The 15,402-nt window shown below is 39.5% G+C and overlaps 1 protein-coding gene across 1 annotated transcript in view; it reads right to left on the reverse strand.

The window, feature by feature from the left end:
- The window catches only part of LOC124862384 (GRB2-related adapter protein-like), a 49,363-nt gene that overhangs the window by 16,305 nt on the left and 17,656 nt on the right, over window positions 1-15,402 (reverse strand). The window contains exon 4 of the mRNA XM_047356261.1: window positions 3,382-3,550. Within this exon, the coding sequence (XP_047212217.1) occupies window positions 3,382-3,550 (169 nt within the window). The remainder of the gene's footprint in view (window positions 1-3,381; window positions 3,551-15,402) is intronic.

A 15,402-nucleotide genomic window follows, 5' to 3' on the forward strand; every position in this document is an offset into this window, starting at 1 on the left:
GGCCTCCACAGTCACCGGACCTGAACACAATCGAGATGGTTTGGGGTGAGCTGGACCGCAGAGTGAAGGCAAAAGGGCCAACAAGTGCTAAGCTTCTCTGGGAACTCCTTCAAGACTGTTGGAAAACCATTTCAGGTGACTACCTCTTGAAGCTCATCAACAGAATGCCAAGAGTGTGCATAGCAATAATCAAAGCAAAAGGTGGCTGCTTTGAAGAACCTAGAATATAAGACATATTTTCAGTTGTTTTACACTTTTTTGTTCAGTATATAATTCCACATGTGTTAATTCATAGTTTTGATGCCTTCAGTGTGAAGCTACAATAATCATAGTCATGAAAATAAAGACAACTCTTTGAATGAGAAGGTGTGTCCAAACATTTGGTCTGTACTGTATATATGCTTCCAATAGGTCAAATTATCAGGCAGCATAGGATAAATTTTCACTGCTACGCTGATGATACTCAGCTTTACTTATCCATAAATCCTGATGAGCCCAACCAGTTAGATAGACTAAGTGCATGTCATGAAGATATAAAAACTTGGAAGACTTTAAATTTTCTGCTTCTAAATTCAGACAAGACAGAAATTGTTGTCTTTGGACCAGAGTCTTTAAAAAAGAAACTGCTTAGTCAATCACTTAATCTGGATGGCATTAAATTGACCTCTGGTAATAAAGTAAAAAACCTTGGTGTTATTTTTGACCAGGACATGTCATTTAAATCCCATATTAAACATGTTTCTAGGATTTCCTTCTTTCACCTCCGGAACATTGCCAAAATTAGAAATATTCTATCCAGGAGTGACGCTGAAAAACTACTCCATGCATTTGTTGCTTCAAGGCTGGACTATTGTAATTCTTTACTATCAGGATGTCCACAAAATGCATTTAAAAGCCTTCAGCTGATTCAAAATGCTGCAGCAAGAGCTCTGATGAAAATTAAAAAGAGAGATCATATTTCCCCTACTTTAGCTTCCCTTCATTGGCTCCCTGTTAAATCCAGAATTGAATTAAAAATTCTCCTCCTCACATATAAAGCCCTTAATGATCTAACTCCATCATACATCAGAGATCTGATTGTTCCATATGTTCCTAACAGGGAACTTTGTTCTCAGACTGCAGGTTTACTGGTGGTTCCTAGAGTCTCTAGAAGTAGAATGGGAGGCAGATCCTTTAGTTATCAGGCTCCTCTCCTGTGGAACCAGCTCCCAGTTTTAGTGTGTGAGGCAGACACCCTGTCTACTTTTAAGGCTAGGCTTAAAACTTTCCTTTTTGATAAAGCTTATAGTTAGAGTGGCTTAGTTTATCCTGAGCTATCTCTGTAGTTAGGCTGCTATAGGCTTAGGCTGCTGGAGGACATAATGACCACTTTCACCCTCTTCGCTACATTCTCACACTACTCTCCAATTTTGCATTATTTGCTGTTATTTCAGCTTCTAACTTTATGTTCTCTCTCTTTTCTCTTTCTAGAAGCTACACCTGGCCAGATTCTGTGTCTTCTTGTGACACCTTTCTGGAGGGGGGCATCGTCCAAGCTTCTGCTGGCAACACTGTCGCTACATGCATGCTCAGTATGAGGGATTGCTGCAAACTCAACGCCAGTGACTGTCCACTGTCTCTACATGCTCATCCAGGAGGAGTGACTGCTACAAATCTCTGAATCGATGCAATCTACTGGATTTCCTTAGATAGAAAATCTTTTTATCCAATTTGAATAAATAACTGAATCTGACTGCACTGTTCAATGGTTAGGATTAATTGGAATGTATGAACCTGACTTTTGTGAAGTGCCTTGAGACAACATGTGTGCGCTATATAAATAAACTGAATTAAAAACTGAATTGAATCATATTATTAGCACCTGAAAATGTGGATTAAAGCTGTTTTGTACCAGTGACTCAGCTTCCCTAGTTAGAATTCAGTGGAATGATGAGACTATCAATATTATTATCTTCTTTTAGCATAAGATTGATATGTTTTTCTGTTTGATTTTCTGTTTCAATGTTTTTCCTCGTGTACAGCGCTTTGAGTGCCTTGTTGCTGAAAAGCGCTATATGAATAAACTTTACTTGACTTGACAAGAAGGTATTTAAGGAAGAAGTAAGTAAGACATTAAGACCAATGTGATTATACATTTCAGACTGGCCATGAAGCCTGTATTGCACAAAAACCAAGCAGCCAAGGGTTAAAGGTTTTTTTTCCAAACCTCATAAATCGTCCTTTGCTCTCATTTTCATCTTCAGAGGTCATGCTTCTTATGTAAAAACATAATATAAATAATGAAATTAGAAACAATGCTAAAAGTCACAATCCAATACAAAGGCAGCTAACTCTTTCTAATGATAAGTGTAAAACAGTCATTTCATAAATTACCTCCAATAAGCAGAGTCCTAATCTCAAATGTCACCTCAGGGGAATAAATGTAACATGATGAGTGTTACCATATTGATATCGTTACAGTGAAATCAACATGCTCTCAGCACTGTTCTGGATCAAAAGCTTCTGTGGTTACTGTGTAGTCCTGTGGAGCTTCTCTGCCACTGACAGGAATAGCTGCTGAGCAGTGCAAGCTTGTCTTCTAACAACGGCAGTTTAGTCAATCATCACCTTTTCACAAAGACACCATTGCATATATATACATAGAGAGAGAGAGAGAGAGAGAGAAGTGTGTAGGTCTGACAGGGTAAGTCGTAAGGAGAAAAGTTTTTTAAGTGTAAATATAGGAAGCTAAATTATTATTTTGCATGTGATACATCTGAGTTCATTTGTTGTTTGCTTAAAATCAGTTTTCTTTGCCTATGTCGTGTTCTGTCAACTCAGCGACTGAGATAACTGATTTTTCTGCACCAGTGGCAGCAATCATGTGATCGTTCATTGCGAACAGCACCTTTGTTTCAAACTCTGCTATTGCAGTCGCCCAGCATGTGGTGTGCTCCTGGATCTGTCAGCTCCATTACAAAACAGCTTACACCTTGAAGTTGAGGCAAAATGAACAATTGGGCAGTATGTTATGTTTGTCCTGATGTCGTTGTGACCTCAGACACAGTATTTACTTCACGTCGTTTCAAAATGTTACCTGATTCCTAAGAGTGTGAGCACAAAACAGTGATGAAGGTTGCTGATGAGAGCAGATGTGCTTTGTGTGGTTGAATGTGTATGTTTATGGGGACACTGAAAAATGAAGTTTACAGACTACTGGAGACAGGTGATTGTTTTTTTAAGTAGAAGATACAATAAATACATTTAAAAATGAAAATAAAACTTAAAATATAACTTTGGGAATTCTGCTTGAAATTCTTGGAAAAACATCAATTCCCATGGTTGCCATGAAAAAATAAAAGCCATGCAGAAAGACAGAAACAATGCGTCATATATGCTCACTCTGGCAAAGTGCTCCGGGTCTCTCAGAAACACTGTCCTCTCCTTAGCAATGCTGTTGCTGTGGTAAAAGTCCACCAGCTCGTTGAGGGAGGAGAAGGCCTCATCCCACACGTAGTACTGACTGCAGCGGTCCTGCAGCACTTTGAAATGCTGAACGTGGTCCCCGTAACTGAAAAATGCAATAGCAGAGCAAAAGCAAAAATAAGAACTTCTCATTAAACAAGAGTGTGATGGTTAATGGAGTGCATAATTTGCTACAAAATAAATGCGCACACAATTACTTCAAAGGTCCAGTCAAATTAAAAAGAATGGTGATATTTTTTCATCTTTATATGGACTTGCCCATATTACAAACTCTAGCATTTGACTTATTTAATGTCAATTTTAAAGCAACGTCCATAGCAGGGCCAATATTAAAAACTACTGACCTCAAGAAAATCATCATATGCTGAAACGGCTGCAGCAAGGCACAAATCAACGAATAGATAACCAAATATCTCATGGTCCAACTTGTTTTTGTAGAAGAGGTTTTATGGGAGTTCATAACTGCTACGTTTCTAACTTCCTGTGGGCCTTAGCTGGGCTACATTTTAACCAAAAGAATGAGATTTTGGACACAAGTGGCTAAAATGAGCTTCCTCCATAGGGTGGCTTAGCCACGTGAAGGGCTTTAAAAATCAGGGGGAGCTCGGATCCACATAAAAGGGGAATCAGTTATGGTGATTCAGCCATCTAATCAGGATTACTTCTTGGCGCCTCCCTTTGAAAGTTTTACAACCACGTCCCACTTAGAGGAGACCCCAGGGCAGACCCCAGAACCTGCTGGGGATACTATAGATCCCGTTTGGCCTGGTAACTCCTTGGGATGCCCCAGAGTAAGATGGAAAGTGTATGAGATGTCTAGGTTTCCCTCCTGGCCGTTTTACACCTGCAATCCAAATCGTTCCTGCCTCTTTTATACAACCTAGATAATCCAGATTTTCTCTATACAGATATACAGGGGTTGGACAATGAAACTGAAACACCTGGTTTTAGACCACAATCATTTATTAGTATGGTGTAGGGCCTCCTTTTGCGGCCAATACATCGTCAATTCGTCATGGGAATGACATATACAAGTCCTGCACAGTGGTCAGAGGGATTTTAAGCCATTCTTCTTGCAGGATAGTGGCCAGGTCACTACGTGATACTGGTGGAAGAAAACATTTCCTGACTCGCTCCTCCAAAACACCCCAATGTGGCTCAATAATATTTAGATCTGGTGACTGTGCAGGCCATGGGAGATGTTCAACTTCACTTTCATGTTCATCAAACCAATCTTTCACCAGTCTTGCTGTGTGTATTGGTGCATTGTCATCCTGATACACGGCACCACCTTCAGGATACAATGTTTGAACCATTGGATGCACATGGTCCTCAAGAATGGTTCGGTAATCCTTGGCAGTGACGCGCCCATCTAGCACATGTATTGGACCAAGGGAATGCCATGATATGGCAGCCCAAACGATCACTGATCCACCCCCATGCTTCACTCTGGGCATGCAACAGTCTGGGTGGTACGCTTCTTTGAGGCTTCTCCACACCGTAACTCTCCCGGATGTGGGGAAAACAGTAAAGGTGGACTCATCAGAGAACAATACATGTTTCACATTGTCCACAGCCCAAGATTTGCGCTCCTTGCACCATTGAAACTGACGTTTGGCATTGGCATGAGTGACCAAAGGTTTGGCTATAGCAGCCCGGCCGTGTATATTGACCCTGTGGAGCTCCCGACGGACAGTTCTGGTGGAAACAGGAGAGTTGAGGTGCATATTTAATTCTGCCGTGATTTGGGCAGCCGTGGTTTTGTGTTTTTTGGATACAATCCGGGTTAGCACCCGAACATCCCTTTCAGACAGCTTCCTCTTGCGTCCACAGTTAGTCCTGTTGGATGTGGTTCGTTCTCCTTGGTGGTATGCTGACATTGCCCTGGATACCGTGGCTCTTGATACATCACAAAGACTTGCTGTCTTGGTCACAGATGTGCTAGCAAGACGTGCACCAACAATTTGACCTCTTTTGAACTCTGGTATGTCACCCATAATGTTGTGTGCATATCAATATTTTGAGCAAAACTGTGCTCTTACCCTGCTAATTGAACCTTCACACTCTGCTCTTACTGGTGCAATGTGTAATCAATGAAGACTGGCTACCAGGCTGGTCCAATATAGCCATGAATCCTCCCACACTAAAATGACAGGTGTTTCAGTTTCATTGTCTAACCCCTTTATCTGACTGTGCTAGCAATAGCTAAAAATCTCTATTTTCCTTTTCCTCTGAAACAGTGCTGAGTTTGCCTGCTATTTAGGCCACCGAAAGGGGGAGCTGCAGCCCAGCTGGCCCCCAGCTTCCTACATCAGAAGTCAAGACAGAAACACATTTGGACAGAAAATAGTGTCTTCACATCACAAGCTGTTTTTCTGGAGATAATTCTTTCAGGTCCATCTTTGGCTAGATACCAACACTATTGGCCTATATTCCACGAAGATTTCCCTCTGGCTGCACAGCTGTCAGCTGTTGGAGGTGGCATGATTTCAGTGCAGTCTCAACCGTTTATCCCTCAAAAATACTGCAGTGACCTTATTTCACATTTAGATTTGCTGTTAATTGAATTTAGATGCTTGCTGGTGTGAAACAAAAGAACTTTTGATACTAACAAAACAAGAAAGACCAACAAAACATTGAAGCTTTGAAAGTGAATCGTCAGTAAGGGATGAATGCAAGTAATAATTCAACCTTTGGTTTTGGTGTGTGTGTGTGTGTGTGTGTGTGTGTGTGTGTGTGTGTGTGTGTGTGTCATTTCATTGTGTTAAAAGATCAGACAATGACATTTACCCGGGCTGCCCAGTGGGTTTCACAGATTTTTGTGCAAACCAGATCATGCCAACCAAATGTTTCTGACTTGGTCTTCGTTTCAGTGAAATCATATCAAACAGAGCCTTCGGAAATTAACTGTTAAACAGAGATTGGAGAGGTCAGTAGTTTATTTGTGGCAGTTTGCACCAGGCAGTTGGCAGCATTTCATGAAATATTTTGATGAATAAGGGTCTGCTTAGAGCACAATGTGCTTTCATGCAGCTGAATAATGATAAATCGCAGCTAGTGACATGGATAAAAATAGCCGCAATGTTGAAGTGCGTGCCTTGTTGTGATAATTAAAAGAGTTTGGCCAGCAGAAATTGGCAATCACCTGCTCCCTTGTCCGGCTTTGTAGAGGTTGCTAAGTAACTTGCAGGCTAATTTTTAGAAATCTGGACATCTCCCTGTGATTATGTGCTTATATAACTGCTGCAGATACGCAGTGCAAATCAGCACAACACCCCCATATTTCTAAACACAACACAGAAGATGCGTATGTTAGGCTTATGTTAATAACTTTTAAAATGTCATCACACTGGAGAAAAAAGTTGCTTGTTACCATCTCTTTTCTTTTCATCTAACTTCAGAGATGCAATATTATGGATTATTCAGATAAAAAAAATATTTCTCTATATATGATAAACACATGTTAAGTGTGTTAAATCTCATCAAATCCTACTTGGGTTCAGTGTGACTTGATCTCCTCCTCTTTATAAATCTACATCAGTTTTTTGACCCAGAATTTCTTTCTCTATCCAGACACCTAGCTCTGTGAAAAAAACCAAAGCTGGCTGCCTCATGATTGGACGATTTTCAGCTACTCCTCCACCTTGCTTCATACGGTGATTTTATGTTAAAAATATCCTTTTTTTTCATCTTTGGAAGTAGCATTGCCATCTGTCTCTTTTTCCTCATGCTACAGGTCCTTCTCAAAATATTAGCAAATTGTGATAAAGTTCATTATTTTCCATAATGTCATGATGAAAATTTAACATTCATTTATTTTAGATTCATTGCACACTAACTGAAATATTTCAGGTCTTTTATTGTCTTAAGACCCAACACTCTGGATGAGCTAAAGGCCGCTATCGAAGCATCCTGGGCCTCCATAAGACCTCAGCAGTGCGACAGGCTGATTGCCTCCATGCCACGCCGCATTGAAGCAGTCATTTCTGCCACAGGATTCCCGACCAAGTATTGAGTGCATAACTGTACATGATTATTTGAAGGTTGATGTTTTTTGTATTAAAAACACTTTTCTTTTATTGGTCGGATGAAATATGCTAATTTTGTGAGATAGGAATTTTGGGTTTTCATGAGCCGTATGCCAAAATCATCCGTATTAAGACAATAAAAGACCTGAAATATTTCAGTTAGTGTGCAATGAATCTAAAATATATGAATGTTAAATTTTCATCATGACATTATGGAAAATAATGAACTTCATCACAATATGCTAATATTTTGAGAAGGACCTGTATACCCGTGAGTCCAATGCCCACCTCTATTGTCTGACTTATATAAAACCTTTCTATCTGTATCTGGGTTTTTCTCTGTTATCTGCTCAGCTGTAACTCCATTGCCTTGTTTGATTTAACCTCATCTCTTACTGAGTCCATATGCTAAAATTAGAAATGTAATTATTAGCTCGAACATCCCACCTATAATGTAGTGCTCTCTGGCGCACCCTCTCTGTGGGATGTTGGTACTGTCATAAACTACGCAGTAGTGTTGCTGTTTGCTGGTAAAGCACATAAACACAGGCTGCTTCCTGCTATCATTGTATATGAAGATTTAAAAAATGCCACAATTTGACTGGAAAGTTAGTATCGCAGTCCTCCATTTAGTATTACAGTCCTCCCTCTCCCACACCTGCACACTGATGGTCAGCGGGTTTTAAAGTCTATCACACTTTTCTGTCTGTTACAAGAATGACAAATTTGACTGTTTTGTTCTTGATGAACATAGAAAGTTATGGTGTGGAAACTTAAAGAGCACTACGCATCATTCCAGTCAACATAAAACATTCAATCTAAAATTAGATACATTCTGTGTCTCTTAAGCAGCGATTTGCAGGGGGCTAACTAACCAGCTAACATCAGCTTGTTGTACTTGTGTTATACTATAAAGAGAACAATGACAAAGAAGTGTAGTATTCTTCACAATAAGCGCTTAAAATCACTACTAAATTCAGGGAGTGTTTATTCTATGTTTTTGCTTAAGTTCATGAATAAAAATCAAATTAACAATAAATACAGCAAACATTACTGATATACCAATATTGTTTTAGCAGCAGTAATGGGTTGCTTTTCTGTTTAAAAAACAAAGAAATAAGACAGATTTGAACATTTTTGTTTAAAATGCAGTGAGTAATAGATCTGATCCTAACTCTGAAGTCATACATAAACCTCATTTGGGCATCAACCAATGATACGTTAATTCATATCTGTGATTTCGACCTGTATATTTTATCTCGGTTTAGATCAAGATGCTTTCTGGTCTAAAAGTGGTCTAAACGTAGATTAAGAATTAAACATTCTTAAGGTCAACAGAAAATTTGTCAATCATGCAAAAATGTCAAAAAGCATAAACTAAAACTCAAGGCCATCTTGGTTTGATTCAGTATGAATGAATTTCATCCTTTTTTCAACTATGATATTGTGGTAACATATCAATGTGTGCCTTTTTGTTTACTTGCGAGACAAAAAATAAGTAACCCTGGCAAATGCTTTTTAGAGCAAAATACATCTAAACAATATCTAAATGATTCAACATCAAGGCAAAATAAGATAGATGTTTTTGGTTTAAAATTGAATGTTTTCATCTATTTTTAGAATCTATTTTAGACTTTTATTGAGCAGTTCAGCCCTGACATAATGAAGCGGGAAAAACTGTAGTGCAATTAAAGTGATTTGAAAGGGCATCAAAAACAATAAAATAGGTAGTTTAGCTTAAAAGTAAAGACTTCAAAATACTCTTCTTTATTTATTAATAAATTCCTCCTAAATTCTCCTCCCCTTATGCTAAGATAGCCTAACTGTGGTCCATCATGCTTCCTATTTCTAATATACAATTTAGAAATATTAGTGTCCACCTGTCTAATGAAGTTGAACCAACAAACAAAAGCACTGAGCTACAGGTCCTTCTCAAAATATTAGCATATTGTGATAAAGTTCATTATTCTCCATAATGTCATGATGAAAATTTAACATTCATATATTTTAGATTCATTGCACACTAACTGAAATATTTCAGGTCTTTTATTGTCTTAATATGGATGATTTTGGCATACAGCTCATGAAAACCCAAAATTTCTATCTCACAAAATTAGCATATTTCATCCGACCAATAAAAGAAAAGTGTTTTTAATACAAAAAACGTCAACCTTCAAATAATCATGTACAGTTATGCACTCAATACTTGGTCGGGAATCCTTTTGCAGAAATGACTGCTTCAATGCGGCGTGGCATGGAGGCAATCAGCCTGTGGCACTGCTGAGGTCTTATGGAGGCCCAGGATGCTTCGATAGTGGCCTTTAGCTCATCCAGAGTGTTGGGTCTTGAGTCTCTCAACGTTCTCTTCACAATATCCCACAGATTCTCTATGGGGTTCAGGTCAGGAGAGTTGGCAGGCCAATTGAGCACAGTGATACCATGGTCAGTAAACCATTTACCAGTGGTTTTGGCACTGTGAGCAGGTGCCAGGTCGTGCTGAAAAATGAAATCTTCATCTCCATAAAGCTTTTCAGCAGATGGAAGCATGAAGTGCACCAAAATCTCCTGATAGCTAGCTGCATTGACCCCGCCCTTGATAAAACACAGTGGACCAACACCAGCAGCTGACACGGCACCCCAGACCATCACTGACTGTGGGTACTTGACACTGGACTTCTGGCATTTTGGCATTTCCTTCTCCCCAGTCTTCCTCCAGACTCGGGCACCTTGATTTCCGAATGACATGCAGAATTTGCTTTCATCCGAAAAAAGTACTTTGGACCACTGAGCAACAGTCCAGTGCTGCTTCTCTGTAGCCCAGGTCTGGGGAATGTGGCACCTGTAGCCCATTTCCTGCACACGCCTGTGCACGGTGGCTCTGGATGTTTCTACTCCAGACTCAGTCCACTGCTTCCGCAGGTCCCCCAAGGTCTGGAATCGGCCCTTCTCCTCAATCTTCCTCAGGGTCCGGTCACCTCTTCTCGTTGTGCAGCGTTTTCTGCCACACTTTTTCCTTCCCACAGATTTCCCACTGAGGTGCCTTGATACAGCACTCTGGGAACAGCCTATTCGTTCAGAAATTTCTTTCTGTGTCTTACCCTCTTGCTTGAGGGTGTCAATAGTGGCCTTCTGGACAGCAGTCAGGTCAGCAGTCTTACCCATGATTGGGGTTTTGAGTGATGAACCAGGCTGGGAGTTTTAAAGGCCTCAGGAATCTTTTGCAGGTGTTTAGAGTTAACTCGTTGATTCAGATGATTAGGTTCATAGCTCGTTTAGAGACCCTTTTAATGATATGCTAATTTTGTGAGATAGGAATTTTGGGTTTTCATGAGCTGTATGACACAATCATCCGTATTAAGACAATAAAAGACCTGAAATATTTCAGTTAGTGTGCAATGAATCTAAAATATATGAATGTTAAATTTTCATCATGACATTATGGAAAATAATTAACTTTATCACAATATGCTAATATTTTGAGAAGGACCTGTATCTGTACTAACTAAAATTAGGAACAAACATTTTTGTACTTATACACTTCACTTCAGTGTAAAAGTAGACATGTTTTGGGCAACATGGACATGCAATTAAAAAATGACGGACCACTCAATTACTGTATAAATACTTTGACCAAGTAATCTAGAAAACTACATCCAAAAATAATCTAAAATGCTTAACATTTTAGATTGAAAGGCATGCTGTTTCCATACAACAGCACAGCACAAGTATATCATACATGTTGTCCAGAACAAACGCTGACAGAGAATATGTGGGTTTCCTGAGGATAGCTCTGGACAAGAGATAAAAGATCAATGACACATAATCGGCTCCATCCATCTGACCAGAAACAAATCAGATATTTATCCACCATTAATACTATACTTTAAGTTTGTAATTTGCTGTGCAACACACAATTTGTTGTGTCTTGCACACACAGCAGTTTATTACGAGACAAAACAAATTTAGGAAAAGGAAAGCTAGAATGTGTTATGTTGCCAGGAATCACATTGACAATTTTGATAATTAACATCCAGAGACAGTGGAGAAGCAGTAAGCTGTAATAATGCAGAACACATCTGTCTCTGCTGAACTACAAGCTCTCCCAGCACATTCTTAGCAAGTGCAATCCAATCCATGGTAATTAGGGCTTTCAGCAATGGAGAGATTGTGTTCTCTCTCCAAGTGAAAGGAAATGAAAGAAACGAAATACAATAGATGCAGCGATAGAGCAGATAGACTGATGCACTGGAGATGAAAACAAACATTATTTTTGAAACTTTTGCTGTGCAGCAGCACAATCCAATTAGTGCGAAGGCCAACAGTCCGCCTTGCTGTTAGTTTCTGTTCTCACTTCCCTGTTGGTCTCTGTGGTTTCTGCCAACCTCTCTTTTAGTAATCTGTCGTTCCACTTCTAAACTGTTGCAGATGTGTGGAACATTTTGCACGACCAGACTGACACCCCCAGCTGTCAATGTAACTTTGTGATTGTGTTGTGTGCAACAGTGTGTCTATGAGCTGCAAATTGCTGATGATATCATGTTTGTGGCCAGCAGTTTGTGTGTCAGTGTGTTGTATTTTATATGTTGGAGGCTGAGAGTATTGGCTGTGTGCGTATCAGTCTGTCCTTGTGTGCCAGCTATATGTGTCATTCGGAGTCCAAGTCACTTGTAGCATTAATAAGGCATCACCTGTTTCAATAGTTGAGTGAGGAATGTAAGGAAGGAAAAGTGTATGAGTGGATTTGTTTGTCCTCTGAGAGTTGGAGATGAGAATGATAAAAAACGTTAAGCGGTTGGATAAGAAGTCGGAAATGTAGCTCAGTGGCACCCCTGGTGAACATGTGAACAAAGCCCTTAAATAAATTAATCTTTTATTGGAGCAGTTAATCTCACATTGATTTTAAATAGAAAATTATAATTTTAGTACATTTAGTTAGCTGGGCAAAAAATCCAACATTTAGAAAAATTTGACCTACTTAGTTTTGCTACTCTTCATAATGGGAAAGACAAGAGAGCATTCAATTCAAGTAAGGCTTAGGAGAGGTGTAAGATAATCTGTGAGGGAATCTATACAAGAAATTAGCAACTCACCTAAATTTGCCCAAATCGAGTAACAATTAAAGAGTTAGAAATAACTGGAACTGTTAGCAATAAGGCGAGCTGGAAGAAATATAAGACTGTATTTCCAAAAATCACTCATAGAGTTCTGCAGCAGAGTTTGGCATTTTGATCTCACTGGGTCTCCATACAATTTAGATGCTACCTACAATACAAAGATAAAAGGTAGAGTGGGAAGAATAGGTCTAATATGCTAGGTTTACTAAATTTAATCTGGAATTGTGTGCTCTGCCAGATGAGACTAAGCTTTGAGGCAACAAACGTTCCAGGTGGATTTGGTTTAAAACAAATGATGAATCTTTGGTAAAGCGTTTTAATGTCCACTGCTAACGAGGGTGGAGGATCTGTGATGCTGTTGGTCTGTCTGTTTGAACATTTTAAATGAAAATCTGTTTGCTTCCACCTTGAAACTGAAAACAAGTAATCTTTAGGTCTTTTATTAGGGTAATGATCCAACAACATGGCCAAATGAACACAGACATGGTTCACCTGACAGAAATAACCAATTGATCATTAAAGTCTCCAGACCTAAATCTTATAGAAAACTGGTGAGTTGATCTGAAGAGAAGAAAGCATAACTAAGGACCCGATACTCAATACAGAAAGGAATAGTCAAATATCCCTCTCCCTGTGTGCTGCAAAGTACTAAAATTAAAGGTTGGTGTTTTCCTTCAGTGTGGTTGATGGTCTATGTTGGCTGTTAAATTCTAACTGACCTAATACTATAATGAACCTTTAAAAATTCATTTGTGCCCGAAATTCAACAGACAAGAAATCTTGGGTATGATAGATTTTGCAAAGCAGAATGTTTGCCTGTTCCAAAAGTAATTTCTCAAGTTAGAATCGGAAATATAATCACAGTCATTTCAGGCACTGATTAAAGAAATAGAAGAATTGAAATTGAAGGAGAGAATTGAGGACTTTCTGCAATTTTTTTAGATCAATCTTTTTTCAGCTTAAGTGAAGTAAAAACTTACATCAACCTAATCCTCCAAATCCACGCTTAAACTGTTGCCTGTTCGACCTATTTTCTCCATGATACTGGCTCATTCTGTCTTTATCTATCTCAGTCCTCTCAATGTGTTTTTATGAATCATGTTTTGATCACTGAACTGTGATATTAAATTTTGCCATTGATCTGTGGGGTCACACCAAAGAATTTAAAGAGTAAACCACAGCAACAGTGACAATAAAAAAAATCGAATTGTATTTTAGCGCTCATGGCTATAAATGCTGGCCAAAAGAAGACATTTTGAAGGAATATATTTTCAAGCCCTATAGCAACCTGGGCTTATTTTTTATCTCATGCTACCAGTATCAAAGGATTAACCTACTTTCAACTTTCTGAAATTGTGTGAAGTTAGTGTCTGTAAGCTAAATGTAAGAACAGCCATTAGTTAGTTTAGCTTAGCAATGAAAAATGTAGCATGAGGAAACATGACAGGACTTTTACGAGGTTCAAAGATAAGTTCCTTTGTTTTTTCACTAACTTTAACCAAGTTTTACTGACTTGGTTACTTTGCAAATCAATGCTAAATCTGTTATTTACGGTCTTCATGCTAAGCTAAGATAGCCTAACTGCAGACAGTATTGCTTCATATTTGTAATATACAGATCCTTCTCAAAAATTAGCATATTGTGATAAAGTTCATTATTTTCCATAATGTCATGATGAAAATTTAACATTCATATATTTTAGATTCATTGCACACTAACTGAAATATTTCAGGTCTTTTATTGTCTTAATACGGATGATTTTGGCATACAGCTCATGAAAACCCAAAATTCCTATCTCACAAAATTAGCATATCATTAAAAGGGTCTCTAAACGAGCTATGAACCTAATCATCTGAATCAACGAGTTAACTCTAAACACCTGCAAAAGATTCCTGAGGCCTTTAAAACTCCCAGCCTGGTTCATCACTCAAAACCCCAATCATGGGTAAGACTGCCGACCTGACTGCTGTCCAGAAGGCCACTATTGACACCCTCAAGCAAGAGGGTAAGACACAGAAAGAAATTTCTGAACGAATAGGCTGTTCCCAGAGTGCTGTATCAAGGCACCTCAGTGGGAAGTCTGTGGGAAGGAAAAAGTGTGGCAGAAAACGCTGCACAACGAGAAGAGGTGACCGGACCCTGAGGAAGATTGTGGAGAAGGGCCAATTCCAGACCTTGGGGGACCTGCGGAAGCAGTGGACTGAGTCTGGAGTAGAAACATCCAGAGCCACCGTGCACAGGCGTGTGCAGGAAATGGGCTACAGGTGCCACATTCCCCAGGTCAAGCCACTTTTGAACCAGAAACAGCGGCAGAAGCGCCTGACCTGGGCTACAGAGAAGCAGCACTGGACTGTTGCTCAGTGGTCCAAAGTACTTTTTTCGGATGAAAGCAAATTCTGCATGTCATTCGGAAATCAAGGTGCCAGAGTCTGGAGGAAGACTGGGGAGAAGGAAAAGCCAAAATGCCAGAAGTCCAGTGTCTAGTACCCACAGTCAGTGATGGTCTGGGGTGCCGTGTCAGCTGCTGGTGTTGGTCCACTGTGTTTTATCAAGGGCAGGGTCAATGCAGCTAGCTATCAGGAGATTTTGGAGCACTTCATGCTTCCATCTGCTGAAAAGCTTTATGGAGATGAAGATTTCATTTTTCAGCACAACCTGGCACCTGCTCACAGTGCCAAAACCACTGGTAAATGGTTTACTGACCATGGTATCACTGTGCTCAATTGGCCTGCCAACTCTCCTGACCTGAACCCCTTAGAGAATCTGTGGGATATTGTGAAGAGAACTTTGAGAGA

This window comes from Girardinichthys multiradiatus, chromosome X (assembly GCF_021462225.1).
Source record: "Girardinichthys multiradiatus isolate DD_20200921_A chromosome X, DD_fGirMul_XY1, whole genome shotgun sequence".
Taxonomy (NCBI): domain Eukaryota; kingdom Metazoa; phylum Chordata; class Actinopteri; order Cyprinodontiformes; family Goodeidae; genus Girardinichthys; species Girardinichthys multiradiatus.